We start from the raw sequence: 16,908 nt of genomic DNA on the forward strand, positions 1-16,908 counted from the left end.
TTGTTTCTGAACAAAATTTTATTCAATTTTTTTCTTCAATTATTACAACAACATTGCAAATTTTGCAACACTGTATAAAGAGGAAGTAGCACATTCTAACATAAATTCTATTCACCACAAGATAAGAATCAAGCCATTTTAACGAAAACTCTCACCTTTAGTAGAAGCCAAATGAACTTATATTACACAATTGCACAAACTACCATAGTAATTATAGTTTATGTCTGAAGGCAAAATAACAAAAGATTTGTTTCCTCCAAATGTTCCATTTAAAAATAATAATGATCATCATTTCACATTTGCTTGAAAAAATTGTGCAAAATTCCCACAAAAAATATTCTATTTTAATTTTCATGCCTATTTCTTCTTGTCACGGATACTATTTCCAGTTAACAATGCAGAATTTACAAATCTATAAAAACAATTTGGCTGCATTCAGCCAAAGTCTCCTATGGATGCAACTATACCTTTGTCAGCAGGTTTCTGAGCTAGCACACTGTTTTCTTATTTTGAATCTGCAAACACATAAATTATTAATGAATATGCAAATTTACTTTTAACTTTGTGTCATGGAGAAGCTATGTCAGCTTCTACTCAGCTTTTCAGGGAGACATGAGGTAGCAAACTGCATTGCTGCACACCCAAAAGATCTACATCATTAGGGATTAGTTTTGGGCCTAGTGTGGCCATACAGGAACCAAATACTGAAGTTAAATCCAAAACATTGGTTATATCCATTTAACCCGAACTGCCTCTCAGACAAAACTGGGCTTTCTGGCATATAGGTAGTCCATTTAGTGACCGTTCAAAGTTACAACAGCACTGAAAAAAGTGACTTATGACCGTTTTTCACATTTACGACCGTTGCAGCATTCCCATGGACACCTGATCAAAATTCAGATGCTCAGCAACTGACTCATATTTATGATGGTTGCAGTGCCTTGGGGTCATGTGATCAGCTTCTACAACCATCCAACAAGCAAAGTCATTGGGGGAAATCAGATTTACTTAACAACCGTGTTCCTAATTTAACAGATGCACTGATTCACTTAACCACCGTGGCGAGAAAGGTGGTAAAATGGGGCAAAAGTCACTTAACAAATGTTTCACTTAGCAGCATACATTTTGGGCTTAATTGTGATTGTAACTCGAGGACTACCTGTTTTTGTCTTGAATGGGGCTAGTGAAAGTGAGATGAGGGGAGAAGGATCCAAGAGCACGAAATTTTCCAATTTGTGCTCCTTCCTTATGGTGCAGTTTATCCTTGGGAGATCTGGATGCTACTCTCCCTGAGGGCATTCAGAAGTGTTGAGATTAATAAATATCTTCATATAATTGTACGAAATACAATTGTCTGGACAAAGTGCATATTTCATTGAATCTTTAAGTGAACAAAAGCTGGCCCAACCTCTCCATGGTATAAAGTTAAACGCAAATTCCAATGCATACTTACGATTCAAATCCAAAATAATGAAACTGTGAATGTTGCAGGTATAATTACTGTCAGTTGATTTAATGCTACTTTTTTTTTTTAATCATAAAGGTTTACTATAATAAGGCCCAGAAAAAATATTTGATTTGTTTGGTCTACCATTTAAGGCCAGTGAAGACAATTCTACAAGTGAACAAACCCACTGATCCTTCCAGCCTCTCAAGATGTGATTGCTATTTCTTGTCAATTATGGGCTCCTCTATGATGTTTTCTGAGTATTTGAAAATAAAAATAATTCACTTCTAGGAACGAGGAGAAAACTCTTTAAATGCTTGTAGATTACTATTTCAACAGTGAGAAAGACTATTAGAATATAATAAACAGTGTCCCGCTGGATCAGAGACCTAGCCCATCTAACTCAGCAGTCTATTCTCACAGTGGCCAACCAAGCACACAATGAATCCCACTAATGTTTAGCAGATGCTCTTCAGAGGCAGTCATGCTGCATTAAGGTTAATCATCTGATTCCCATGACTTACATGAATTGGTCCAACCTTCCTTTTTGGGACCAGCCAAACTGGTAGCTCACATAATAGGGAATTTCAAAGTTAAATTACACCTTGTGCAAAAAGTACCTTCTGTCTATCTTTATTCTTCTAGGATTCAATTTCATTGAGTTCTAATATTTTGTGAAAGGGAAAATAACTTCTCATTGTCTGCTTTTTACACATCATGCATAATTTGATACACCTCAATCATGCCCCCTCTCATTTGCCGACTTTCTAGACTAAGAAGCCTCACATGATTTCTCATATGGAAGCTGCTCTAGCCCCACAATCATCTTAGTGGCCCTCCTCTGAAACTTCTGTAACTCCACTATATCTTTCCAAAGGTTTGGCAACACACAATATTTCAGATGCAGTTGTACCATTCATTTATATAAGGGTGTTGTGATATTGACACCTTTATTTTCAATACCATTTCTTATTGTCTCTGTTGGGCTTTTTGGATGCATACTGTGTCAACACGTTCACTGAACCTTTTACCATTATTTCAAGTTCTTTTTCATCATCATTCACCACTAGTTCTGATCCCATTAGTTTACATTTGTTCCCATTGAATGACATCTGCCATTTTGGCATCCATTTCCCTGATGAGTAGAGATCTCTTTGGAACTCTGTAATCCCTTATTTTAACCACTCTGAACAATTTAGTGTCATCTGCAAACTTGGCTATTCCACTAGTCATGCCCAATTCCAGATCATTCATGCATGCATGCATATATGCACGCATACATGCATACATACATACATATACATACATACATTCATATCCTAGGATAGAACTCTGGGGAACCCCACTAGTTACATCTTTCAATTGTGAGAAATGTCTACTCCTACTCTTTGTTTTCTGTTGTCTTTTTTTATCCCATGGATATTTAATTTACTGAGAAGTCTTTGATTTTATCAATAAATGATAAAATATAATGAATAATAATATAATAAATAAATGATTTCATCGAAGGCTTTTTGAAAATCTAAGTAGATAATGTCTACTGGCTTGCATGTTTATTAATATCCTCAAAGAGCTGTAGAAGTCTAGTTAGGCAGGATCTTCCCTTAATAAAATCATGTTGGGAATTCTTGAGCAAGGACTGTGTCTCTAAATGTTGGGTAATTTTATCTTTAATAGCAGTTTCTACTATTTCCCCTGGAACAGAAGTTAAACTGACATGCCTCTAATTTCCTGGATCTCCATATGAAGTCTTCTTAAAAATTATGTTGGCCACCTTGTAGTCTTCAAACTGAGTATAGAGATGGGTTATATATTTTAATTACAGAAGTTCTACAATCTCAGCTTGGGATAGATGCCATTTGGGTTTGGTGATTTGTCTATGTTAAGAAATGGAAGTTATATGGAATTGTTGAAGTAAAGACAGGACCTGGACAACCAAGAAAAATCAATCCTTAAAGTAGCCTCTTGGGCAAAAAAAAATACTAACAGATCACTGCAAATGACTGTCTGAAAACTTTAGATTCACAAGCCTACAATATTATGTAGATGGAAGGAAGAATCAATTCAGTTAAATATTAACATTCCTTGGAAATTGGTGTCCCACCATTAGCAGGGAAAAATACTGAAGCTGGTAAGATGATGGATATCTCATCAATACTTTTTGTAGAGATACACTTTTGCTCGGTCCACTTGCACCAAAGTAAGAACCTTGAAAATGTAACAAAATAAGACTGACTATCAAAAAAGTACACATTTCCTTACCATCCATTTTTTAAACCACACAGCTTTGAGATCAACCAAAGCCAAAAAGTATACTGGATCCCAAAATTCGGAAGAAGCCATCTGACTTAAATTATTATGCCTTACAGCCAGAAGGGATAAAGTACTCTCCATTATTTCTTCCATGTACCTAAATAAATTGGGAGGGGGGGGAGGGAAGAGCTTCATAAATATCACAATGTTGGTATGGGTGCTACATGTTACTTGTGCCTAAGCTTTCTGGTAAAATATTATATAAAATTCTACAAATTGTCTCATTGCACCTTGGACCAGCCACCAAATGAGAATTAAAAAATTTAGACTGCTTTATAAAAAACTGGAATATTGTGAGGTTTGCTGGGAAAGAGTGCTTATATTATGAAGTTAGGCTGGAAAAATAATTTACCGTATTTTTCAGAGTATAAGACGCACCGAGTATAAGACGCACCTTAGTTTTTGGGGAGGAAAATAAGAAAAAAGCTGATTGGCAGGTGGATCGGCCTTCTGGAATACCCCCAATCAGCTGTTCACAGAGGTGAATTTTAGTAACAGGTTCATTGGTTATGAGTTCTGTGCCTTGGTTTTTTTTCTGCCTCTGAAAACCTCCAAAACAGAGCTTCAGAAAAAAAGGCTTTTTTTCTGAAGCTTCTTTCAGAGGCTTTTTTTTCTGAAACTTCTTTCAGAGGCTTTTATTCTGAAAGACTATCTATACTCTGTTCAATCTCCTTTCTTTGGTATTGATATGTAGATTAACCTCTTCCAATCTGTTGGTTATTGTGTCATTTTCCAGATTTGTTAACATAGTTTGATTAGAACCTTTACTTTCCTTGGTTGTGAGCTCTGTGCCTTGCTTTTTTTTTGCTTTTTTTTTCTGCCTCTGAAACTTCTGAAACTCTGTTTCAGAAAAAACTTTCTTTTTTTCCTCTGAAAGACTCCGAAACAAAGTTTCAGATAAAAAGCCTCTGAAGCTCTGTTTGGAGGCTTTTTTTCTGAAGCTCTGTTTGGGTGTTTCTTTTCTGAAGTTTCATTTCTGATGCTTTTTTCAGCCTCTGAAACCTCTGTTTGAGAAGCCGGGCAGGGCTACATTCCGAGTATAAGACGCACCCAGATTTTCACCCTCTTTTTTGGGGGGAAAAGGTGCATCTTACACTCCGAAAAATACGGTAAATTAAACAGAATGTCATTGTTCAAACTGAAACAAACCAAGTCAAATCAAAAGGAAAAGTAGTTTTGATTCTAATTCCACAATCTTATGAGATTAAAATAGTCACATAAAATTTCAATGGGATACATTCCTAAGTAACAAATATAAGACTGCCGCCCAAAACTTCAAATATAGCATGTGAAACCAGTTGCAAGTAGACAAATAATACGAAGGATAAAAATTGGGGGAGGCAGGAAAAAAAATCAGGGCTCTTATTCTCCTTACATACGATCATGCTTTATATAAACCTATGACAATTTTTTGCAACTTCAGGTACAAAGGTTTTTCAGTTATATTGAGACAAAGGCAAAGCATATGGATAACCTAAGCAAACTTTTTCATCCCTATCAATCAACATAAGGAAACTGATAACACAAATGAAAACAAACACAACCACATTTTTAAAATATATATATATACTTTTCTGGATGACGTATCCAAAAAGAAGAGACTTCTCTCTGGTACTCATTCAGGAGTCGCATCTATGAATAAAAGGATAATTGTTCTATTTTAAAACCCTTGATCAAAAACATCTTAAATAACTAAATAACATTGGGAAATAAGTATATTGTACCTTTTTAAGTAAACGTATTATGTCTGGGTTACTTATGTCAATACCCATTGTTACACTAGGAATGTAATTATCTTCAGCAAGAAAATATGCCTCTAAATACTTTGCTGTAAAGAGAAAAATAATTGCCAATTAATTTAAGAGACTCAGTGAAAATTGTGGTCATTTGAAAAAAAGTAACTTGTGCTCACCTAAGCTTGTATAGAGTTCTCTTGTCATATTTAGTGGAGAGGAGGAAAATGTCTTGGCATAAAATTTCAAGACTTTATCCTGTAAAAAAAATGAATTAAAGCCAAGTTACTAGGCATGGACATCAGCTAACACTGATGATTTCAAAATGATGACATCTGAGATGTAGTATCAAAGTCAAGCTCCACCATTTTGTACATGCGTCATGACACTACAAACAAGTATGTAACAGTTGTGATGCACATTTAGTTGTTTGCCTTTTCTTGGTCCCACAACTCAGCTGCATTACTAGGTTCATATAATCCGAACCAAACATGTACCACAATATATATTGGTTTCTTCTACTTATTTTTTCTCATTTATGTCTGGACTCTCCTTCAAGAAATTCAAGGATTCTATTATTGTCTTTATTATTACTAGGATTGATTGTGCTCTTTTCCTTCAGAAGCAAAACCCCTCCAAGCTAGAATGAGCTGACAGAGATTTTAATTCAAAGTCATCCAGTTCGCTTCGCTAACTGATGTATTAAAATCTGTGCCTCCCAATCCTATAATTCAACCTCTTATCCCTTACATTATTCTTGCTAATTTTGCAAAAAATTATTCCCAAAGAGCAATGCTGATTTTTACCAGATTTTTACCATTTTAAAGACAATGGCAAAATTAGACATTCTAGAATACTTGGAACAACGTGATGAAAAACAAGCCACATTATTTTATTTTATTTTTTAGATGCAGGGAATGCTTTGACAGTTTGAATTGGACTTTTCTATTTAACGTTTTGGGAATTTTGGACAGAATTTTATAAAATGGGTAAAATCGATTTACTGTATATTTCACAGAAAACAGAAATTGTGAGATCTAACAAATATTATGTGAGATACAAAAAGGAACAAGACCAAGTTTCCCCCAGTCTTCTCTTCTGTTTATTTTGCTTCTTGAAATTCTGAGTAGAGACATAAGATAAGATGAGAGGATTGCGGGAGTAAAAATTTTAAAAAAATTAAGAGCTTTTGCAGGTGCAGCTGCTTTTGGAAGATCCTTTCAAGGGAATTGAAACACTAATGGGAAAGCTAAAGGATTTGGTGCATTAGCAAGTTTTAAGATTAACAAACAGAAGACAAAGATGACAACAAAATATGAAGATACAACATCAAATTTATGTTGGAAGTATAAACAACAAACAGGGGCATTTTAACATGCTCGGTGGATCTTCAACAAAGCCAGAAAACTTTGGATTCAAATACATACACTAATTCAGAAGATTTTAAAAATGAATAATTAATTAAAACCAGAGGCTTTTCTTTTAGGCCTGATTGATACCATGTTTCCCCAAAAATAAGACCCTGTCTTATATTTTTTTGAATCTCAAAATAAGCACTTGGCCTTATTTTCGGGGAGGTCTTATTATTTTGGGGCGCATGGAACAACACGGGGCTCCTCTTGCCGTTTTACCAGATTTCCAGCTCTGTCTCCCTAACTCTAACCAGAGGAAATGGCGGGGACCGGCTGCGCCTATGTTTAAATATTTTTGGGGAGGGCTTATTTTCAGGGGAGGGCTTATTTAAGCACATGTGCTCAAAAGCCCGATTGGGCTTATTATCACTGGATGTTTTATTTTCGGGGAAACATAAACATATTTTCAGAAAAGATAGTTGGAAAAAAAATCATGGAATGCTGTTTTTATACAGGATACCTGTAGCAAGATTATTCATGCACATAGGTGGAAAGACTCCAAATTTCCTACAATGGAGAATGGTTGGTGAAAATGACAGAACTTGGAACAGAGAGTTCATATTATCTAAATTTATTGCTGACTGGAATAGACTTTTTGCATGAAATAGAAAAAAAATGAAATTATGATATATGGTTTTTATCATAAGAAAAAATAAGATTATAGGAAAAATTAAAGCCATGCTGTAATTAACAATAACATAATCTTTCCTTCTTCTTTTTTTAGCACTTTGGATAATCTTTTTTTTCTTTCCTTTCTTCTAAATTTTAGTTTCTGATAGTATTTATCTTTATTAAAACCTAAATAAAGTATATTTTTTAAAAAATAAATTAAATACTGTCCAATGGTTGGTGAAAATGACAGATATGAAAATTACTGTGCAAATGTATCAACTACAATGAATTAATTAGAACTATATTCAAGTTTATGTATACAGAAAGCATTATCTATTTCATATTACTAACAGATTAATAATTTTGCATCTAATATTTCTGGAGCTCTGGCATGTTGCACTTCTCTAATTCAAAGAAAATTCTATAATATTATCATATATTAATAACATTCTTCTGGCTTTATTTATTCAGGAGTTATTCGGGCATTATATATTAAGGCATTATTCAGGAAACTAATGTTTTTTGAATAATGCCTGAAAAAGTAATAACAATATGTCTGCTTCTTTAACCAAATAGTGAGAATCACTTTGAATTACCAATTTCTTAAGCAGATGGTAAAAATGTTTGGAATTTATAAATTACAAACAATTGAAATATTGGTTAAGAATAAAAAGCTATTAGTATCTTTACACTGAAACTGGAATCAGGATCCGAGAGTGCTGTTGCAAGATGTTTACGTAAGGTACTCCAACTTTCACAATTTAAAATATCAGATGGGGGTGCAGAACACAAGGTTTGAATGGCTTCTTGGCGGACCTAAAAAATCAAGGAAAACAGAGTAAGAAAACTGCATTATTAGAATAAAATTAAAATATAAACCTACAATAAAGACTGTGTCAAAAATCTAATTCTCCATCATCCCCCTAATCATTAAAAATGATGGTAAAACATCTTTATTTCTTTACCTTTTTCTTTTATACTCCTCTAATGTCTGCTATAATTTTTTTACTTTTTAGTTTCATAAAGCTAATCAAGCTCAGAAACAGTCCAGTTTGGCATAGTAACTAAACGGGACAGGTACAGACTTCAATAAGATCACACAGAGTTGGTCTCCTCCGGGTCCCGTCAGCTAAACAATGCCGGCTGGCGGGCCCGCGAGGGAGGGGCCTTTTCTGTGGCTGCCCCAGCTCTCTAGAACCAGTTACCTCCTGAGGTCCGGACCACCCCCACCCTATTGGCCTTCTAAAAAGTGGTGAAGACCTGGCTTTTCCGGCAGGCCTGGGGCCGTTGATCTCGTTGTTGGGATCTTGTGTGATCCGGCCGTGAATGGTGTGAATGGGTTTTAATGTTTTAATTTTTAAATGTTTTTATAATGGTTTTTTAAATGCATTGTAAGCCGCCCTGAGTCTTCGGAGAAAGGCGGCATATAAATTGAAATAATAATAATAATAATAATAATAATAATAATAATAATAATAATAACAACCACCAGCCTCAAAGGCTGTGAATCTCACTAAAGATTAACCAATTAATAATAATAATAATAATAATAATAATAATAATAATAATAGTAGTAGTAGTAGTAGTAGTAGTAGTAGTAGTAGTAGTAGTAGAAGAAGATAGTTAGGACTGCAGAAAAAATTGATTGCATCCAGCCTGCCTTTCATTGAGGACCTGTATACTGCATTGTTCAGAAAGAGGGCTGAGAAAATATCTATAGACCTCTCACAATCTGGCCATAAATTGTTTCAACTCCTCCCCTCGGGATGCCACTACAAGGAATTGCATGCCAATACAACTAGACACACTGGTTTTTTGCCCCTTATGCAATCACTCTGCAACACCTAATTTCCCCCACAGCACTGTGTTATGCTTAAAGAAAACCCATGTAGTAGGGCTGTATTATTATTATCCTTCTCATTTTTCCTATTACCTTCTCCTATTGGTATTTTGTGATTATATTACTCTGTTGCTTGTATGTACAGAGAGGTTATGCATTGGAGACAAATTCCTTGTGTGTCCAATCACACTTGGCCAATAAGGAATAGTCTAGTCTAGTCTAGTCTAATCTACATATTATATATAACACTAATCAAGCTTTAGACCCTGGAAGATCCCAAGATTGTAGGCTAGAATGGGAAGTCAAAAAGCATCCTAGAAGTCAATGTCAGACCATTCCCTTAGCCATGCTTTTGTTAGAAAGCTACCTGGACTATCCTTTCCCATTCTCTACCCAACATTGGGAAGATTCAATATTGCAATTTCAATTCAATCTAAGAATGCAATGCCAACCATTGTTCTGCTGGGAAAATAAAATTATGCACGTAAGTTCTAATAAAACTTTTGTAGAGTGCAGCAGCCAATGAAATAAATCACGTACCTGTTTAAAATGGAAAAAGGTGAAATTTTACAGTCTCCCGTATATTAGTACATAAATGCTTAACAAATGAGATTCAGGCTGTAAGAAAGGTCCTGATATAAACATTTCAAACCAAAAAAGCACACTTTCACAAAAGAGATACTATCATGTACTTTAGTCACTCTTTGTCTTCTGTATCTGTTTTTAACATCTGCAGTTCTGTTTCCAAACTGGGCAACTACAATGTTTATTTCATTAAATGGAATTGGAGAAAGAGTTGTTCTTAGCAAACTAAAACCAATGCTATCTGATTGGGGGGGGGGGGGGTTTGGATTACAGAACTGTTTTTAGTCTTAGATATATGCACATAGTTTTGCTATATTACATTCCCACCTCTGCTGAATAACTTTTATCAAAGCAGTTGATGCTAGTGAGACTTATGAAGAACCATCTCAGGGAAAGGAGTAGAAATAGACTATGCTTAAAGTATAAGATTGAAAAGAGGAATAGTTAATCCAGTGGAAACCAGATTGTGTCCCATTAGATCAGAAGACATATATTTCCATCCATCTGCCAAGTATCCTCACCCCATTTATCACATCTCCACCCCTTTTACCCTACCCTATGCTTTTCCTTGAGTTTTATATTTTTTTAGATTACAAAAATGAAACTGCTATACTGGACTGAGAAGCAGTTCACCAAATATGAGCTTAACACGTGACAAAACCAAACTTAATTTGTCCATGCATGTACAAGAGAATTTTGTTTTCCCAAGCAATTTTTTTTAAAAAAACTTACCTCCTTAGGTTGTGTTGGATCAAGTCTTTCTACAAGCAGCTGTAATTGTTCTTGATTCATAAACGTGTAACTCTGCAATACATTGTAAAAATGCTCACTAACCAAACCCAACTAACTGAAATTGACTTTACAGGATTTTAGATTGCTATTGAAAAAAAGAAAGAGCACATTTTAATTATTAAATCTTTTTAAAAAAATGATATAATGCTTTAAAGCACCCTCTGCCTCCATAAGAACCCCATGAAGAAGTAGGTTAGATAAGTGATTGGCCCAAAGTCAATAACTGAACTTCCACATCTACGGATGGATCTTTGTCATAAACTGCTACCTTTTCTTCCAGGATGAATTCAGTTTATGCACACTCCTATCAATATAATGTAAACCCATCACCCATATGTTAGAGAGCTGACGAGCTAGCTGCAGCCATATTTTAAAAGAATTGACACTTCCAATGTTTGTAGGCCTTTCTCCTTCGTTCTGCTGGTCTTTGGACCACACCTTCTTTCTATCTATCTATCTATCTATCTATCTATCTATCTATCTATCTATCTACCTACCTACCTACCTACCTACCTACCTACCTACCTACCTACCTATCTTCCTTACTCACTCCTTTCCATTCTCTCTCCCAGTTGTCAATTTTTCCCGTCCTATCCTGTGAACTGTTTATGCCACTGCAGTGGATGGCGGAAAAAGCTATGGATATTTTGGTTCCTCTCCTACATTACATTATAGTGAAGATATGCAATTTAATTCCCTTCAGCACTGCAGTTAGTGAGAAATCTTTAAATGGGAGAATATTGTGTGTGCCCCAGAGTTTCTATAAGGCACTCTCATGTATTTTGTCTTCCGCCAAAGAAAGCGCACGTCTCTAAAAATCAATAGGCCTCTAGACTTTGCTTTAAATGGAATAGATTTTATTTATTGATTTTATCATAACAGTTTCAAGAAAATACAACTTTAAGTCTAGCAGCGTAAATTAGAGAAAACAATCTCTCATTGCCTTTGTCAGCAGTAAACACTAAGAACCACAAAGAAAGAAATGCCTATTCTCCACTAACTTTGGTGCAAAATCTTCTATCATGCTGACATAAATTTATGTGAGCAAAAAACCTGATATGATATGGTAACAAATACATAGACCACCCTAGTCTTCCACATCACATCCCAATTTCTGCTCATTTTGATTTTACAATGTAAAAAACCCTCTATTTATACTGTAATCAGGAGAAGCAATCCACTCTTAACCTCACATATTTTCCCCTGACAGTATCTTGACTCGCTGCCTCAAGATGCCAGTTTATCTTTGAAAATGGCAAAGGATGAAAGGAGGCACTGATAGCAACAATCAGTAGGCATGGCTGCATATGCATAACTTTCATCCAATATAAATAAGTACTTATAGAAATACAGATCTATTTACTAATAAAGAAAAGCATGTACATTCATCCATCCATAGGATTAAAAGAAACTACACTCAGTACAGAACTGAACACATGCACTGATCACTAATCGCTGAGCTAGCTAATTCAGACACGTACTGTATCTATATATATTGGCCAATACAGAACTCAAGCTGAAAGCATTGTTTCAGAACTAATCTTTTCTCTTCTCCAAGATAGATCAGCTGTACCCCCCTTGATAATCCACGTGCCACCTCGATACTGATATAATCTTCTTTTCTACAGAGGCCAGTGTGATCATGCCTAGTAATTAAGATCTGTGCTACTCTTTCCTAGCGTTGTTCTTTCTGTTCTAGTTCCCCACATCTCTTTCCAAGGTATATGCTTTGGTTTGCTCCTGTCTTCACAAGCAACTTTTGTCTCAGAATATTCGGATACACCATGTCTTGATTTAATGGGAACATACAGTACTCTAATTTGACTAAGAAGTGTGAAGCTTTTGCCAATTTTTAAAATGATAAACAGCTGGAATCTAACAAACAACCTATGCTCAAGATATTTCTTTTAATTATCTGAGACTTGTTTTCTGTTCTCCTTACTATCAATCACAATAATTTCAACAATTAGGCCCTATTGTTCTTCATTTTCCTGTCAACATTTCTATTTTTCAAACTAATTATGTGCGCATGTACTTTTAGCTTTACTGGTTAGAGAGCCCTGTCATTTCCACATTGCCTCATTCCTTGGCATATGCTTTCTTCTCTAAATCCATCTTTTTTTCTCCCTGGGAGGGCAATGAAAAACAGCATACCAATCCAAGGAATAGGAACTAAATATATTAATTGAGCCGTTTTTCTCTTTTGAAATATAGATGCTTCTGAACATGTTAGAAATAAAGTCTGCAATTTTGGTTATGAACGATAACTTAAGACATTCATTGAGATGATAAAGCATGATTCTTTAGTGCGTAGCCTTTGACAAGCATTCAGATATTTTTCTCATTGTCTGAAATATATGCAGTTTATTAATTGGGTATACCTGTGATGGCGAACCTATGGCACGCGTGACAGAGGTGGCACACAGAGCCCTCTCTGTGGGTACGCGCACTGTCACCAGCTGCTATGGTTTCCGACACGTGCATGTGCGCGAGCCAGCTGGTCTTTGCGCATGCCGGAGCACCGGAAACCCAAAGATCAGCTGGCCGGTGCACCACCTGGTCTTTGGGTTTCCAGAGCTCGCACGGGCGTCAGCCACCTGGTCTTCGCACGTGCCGGGGTGCTGGAAACCTGAAGACCAGCATGCGCACTGGCCACCTGGTCTTCGCATTTCCAGCACTTGGGCGAACACGAAGACCAGCGGAAACCCAAAAACCAGGTGGCCAGCGCGTTCATGCACACCAGCTAGCTGGTCTTTGGGTTTCCGGCAATCCGGCGCACACATGTTCTGGTTTGGGCACTCAGTGCCGAGAAGATTCGCCATCACATCATTTTAATTTTTGGGCCAAATATATATATATTTTTAATTGTTTTTTAATATTTGTATTGCATGTTTTTAATTCTGGCTGTACAGCGCCCTGAGTCCTCAGGGAGAAGGACGGTGTAGAAATTGGAAATAAAATAAATAAATAAAAATAAATAAATCACTGGGGTATACAAATGAGCTAAGGATGAAAGTTAAAAATTTTGTTGCATATTTGTATTCAGTGTGAGACCACATCGTTTTGCCAATCCTTTCCTGTTAAGGATATAATTGCAACCCAAAGCAGGTTTTTCAGGATAATTATTTTCTAGCTTTAAACAACCATGACCTAAAAAGAGAAACAACCAACTGCTTTGTCCATATTCAAAAGGAATGCACTTTGGAAACTGAACGGTGAATTCCCCTTTTCTCCTTTATGGTCTTCAAAACACTAACTCTGAGTCGAGAGAAAAACCTTATCACTGGGCTATGACAACAAAGCCTAGGCTTCATTTGATTCCTTTTTGTTATCTGGGATACAACAAGAAAAAGAAGTATAAGAAGGAGGGGATCAGAAGAACTAGAAGGTTAAATAAATGACAAAGGAGATGGAAACCTAATTTGTGAAAATATTATCTTCAACAGTGTTGCAAAGCTCCAAACAGTCTGTCTGTCAGTCAGTCAGTCAGTCAGTCGATCAGTCTCCCTCCCTCCCTCCCTCCCTCCCTCCCTCCCTCCCTCCCTCTCTCTCTTTCTCCCCATCCATTCCTTTGTATAATTGCATACCTGGTTAAAGGAAGAATCACTATCAGAACAGTTATCTGCATAATAACTGTTGGGTGGTTCTGTTTTCACTTTTCTTTGCATCTCTTTGTAGCGCATTTGATCTTCTTCAAACTTGTTAATTAGAGATTCAACTACGACCATCATGACATTCTTCAGCGAATGCATCATTTCTCTATACCTTCAGTTAGAGAGTTATTTAAAAAACCAAATTATTAAAAACCCATGTGTTGTAACATGTACAAACTAACTTCCTAACCAAGGAGCACTGTCTAAAGAGGAGTATGCAATGAGAAGTAAACATGCCATCTCACATAAACCTATTCGGAACCAAGTCCAACTGAATCCAACAAGATTAACTGTCATATATATGAGTTCAGAATTGCATCCTAAGTCATTCTGAATTCAAAGTATTATTTTCCACTAGACCAGCTCATGTTAATATAAAGATGGATATTACAGGTAGTCCTTGACTTACAACAGTTCATTTGGAGTCTATTCAAAGTTACAAGAGAACTGAAAAAGGTGACTTATAACTGTTTTTCACACTTAGGACCGCTGCAGCATCCCCATGGCCATGTGATCAAAAATCAGACGCTTGGCAACTGACTCCTATTTATGACCGTTGCAGTGTCCTGAGGTCATGGGATCCCCTTTTGCGACCTTCAGACAAGCTAAGTCAATGGGGAAGCCAGATTCACTTAAAAACTGCAGTGATTCAATTGTGTCAAGAAAGGTTGTAAAATGGGGCAAAACTCACTTAACAAATGTCTCATTTTAACAACAGAAATTTTGGGCTCAATTGTGGGTTGCAAGTCAAGGACTACTGGTATACGACATTTCCTAAACAAAAGTAATCTGCTTTATTCAAAAATTCAAACCGGTATTGGGAGACCACCACCATCCAATGTTTTAGATACCCAAATATTTAGCAGAATATAGGCATGATACCTAAACATTACAAAAACATCAAGGTTATTTTTAGTCAGCAATTCTTGTAATTCTTAGATGAATGTATTCAGCACTTGTAATCATCTGTGCGTTTTGGTTGGGATTACTGTTTATATCAGCTTGTGATTACAACTGTATTATTATGCTCTGGCAGATTCTAATGCTGTTATTCATGCATTTTCCTAAACAACATTTCCACCTCTTGGAACGGTATGTTGTGTTAATAAACCAAGGAGAAATGTATGAATGCACAACACATGCATAATTCTGATGAGATTATGTAAACATAAGAAATTTTCACAGACCCTTGTGAAATAGGATGAATTGAAAAGAAGTTTTGAGATATTGTATATCATCTTCAAGCACAGAATAAGGAGGGAGGGAGGGAGGGAGGGAGGGAGGGAGGGAGGGAGGGAAGGAAGGAAGGAAGGAAGGAAGAAAGGAAGGAAGGAAGGAAGGAAGGAAGGAATTAAAAATTGCAAAAATATATTTATAGAGGCTTTAGGGCTTGCTTTGGATATTGTATAATTACAGGCCCTCATACAGGTATGAATGCTGCATGACTAGAAGATAAACAATATTTATGTTTTTTAAGGGCTGACTTCTTCAATTAAAAAAGAAAAAGAAAAAAGAAAAAGAACCTTGCCTAGCTGGCTCAATTCCTGAATGTAAATAAATGGCTTATTAAAAATACAGCAGGCCACACATGCTAATTTATAAAAGTAATTAAGTACTGATTAAGTAACAGAGTTTTTCACAATGACATTTCTAATTTCCTTTTACAGAACGTGGCCATCCACATATCACTGCAATTAACTATTAAAACGTTTGTAAGATTGATCTCGTCATTAGAGTTGGGACACTGAACGTTCCTGCACAAGGTTCATTTCACTCTTGGTATTTCTGCCTTTCTATCATATGAACTACTGCCTGCCAGTTTTATATGAGATTTTACTAAAAACAATACACCTTTCCCGTTGTATTTTGTCTGACACAAATGTTTCCTCGCATGTTGAGAAAAGAACATTTCATTAAGCATATTTGTTTTCTTTCTGTTATCAGATGTGGCAGTTTGTTAATACAGTTCCAATTTTTAAATGGCTGCCATACATTGCTAAAACTATAAAATCTAAATTCTAATTGAAAGATTATCTATGGGTGCAAAAGTACTAATGTGTGTCCGGTATTGCCAAGTTAAAAAAAAAACAAAAAACAGCAACAGTACATCTATTAACATTATCCTCATGAAAATCTAACTTAGTACAAATAGTCCTTGACTTATAACCACAACTAAGCCCAAAATTTCTGCTGCTAAGCAAGACATTTGTTAAATGAATTTTGCTCCTTTTTGCAACCTTGCTTACCAGTTGTTAAGTGAATCATTGCAGTTCTTAAGTTAATAACTTGGTTGTTAAATGAATTTGGCTTCCCCACTGACTTTGTGTCAACCCTGAAGCTGACCTGACTGAAGCCCTTTTTGACTGCTTCAGTGTTGTCACACACTGGAGCTGAGGGATACAGAGGTGGGATTTGAGATAGAGGGGTTTCTGTAGCCAAAACAAAATACTTTCTCTTGGGAACCAAGGACATTCTCACAGAGGAAGGTGGAGTGGTGCTACCCAGCTGCCAGACTGCACTG

General features: G+C 36.0%; 1 protein-coding gene across 1 annotated transcript in view; it reads right to left on the reverse strand.

The window, feature by feature from the left end:
- TBC1D32 (TBC1 domain family member 32) overlaps positions 1-16,908 on the reverse strand; it is a 99,452-nt gene that overhangs the window by 76,928 nt on the left and 5,616 nt on the right. The window contains exons 4-10 of the mRNA XM_034418705.3: positions 14,322-14,499; positions 10,675-10,746; positions 8,208-8,333; positions 5,673-5,751; positions 5,485-5,588; positions 5,331-5,392; positions 3,710-3,857 (exon numbers count right to left, since the gene is read on the reverse strand). Coding sequence (XP_034274596.2) covers positions 3,710-3,857; positions 5,331-5,392; positions 5,485-5,588; positions 5,673-5,751; positions 8,208-8,333; positions 10,675-10,746; positions 14,322-14,499 — 769 coding nt within the window. The remainder of the gene's footprint in view (positions 1-3,709; positions 3,858-5,330; positions 5,393-5,484; positions 5,589-5,672; positions 5,752-8,207; positions 8,334-10,674; positions 10,747-14,321; positions 14,500-16,908) is intronic.

The sequence above is a fragment of the Pantherophis guttatus genome, chromosome 1, assembly GCF_059756535.1.
Source record: "Pantherophis guttatus breed Tessera chromosome 1, ASM5975653v1, whole genome shotgun sequence".
Classification (NCBI taxonomy): Eukaryota; Metazoa; Chordata; class Lepidosauria; order Squamata; family Colubridae; genus Pantherophis; species Pantherophis guttatus.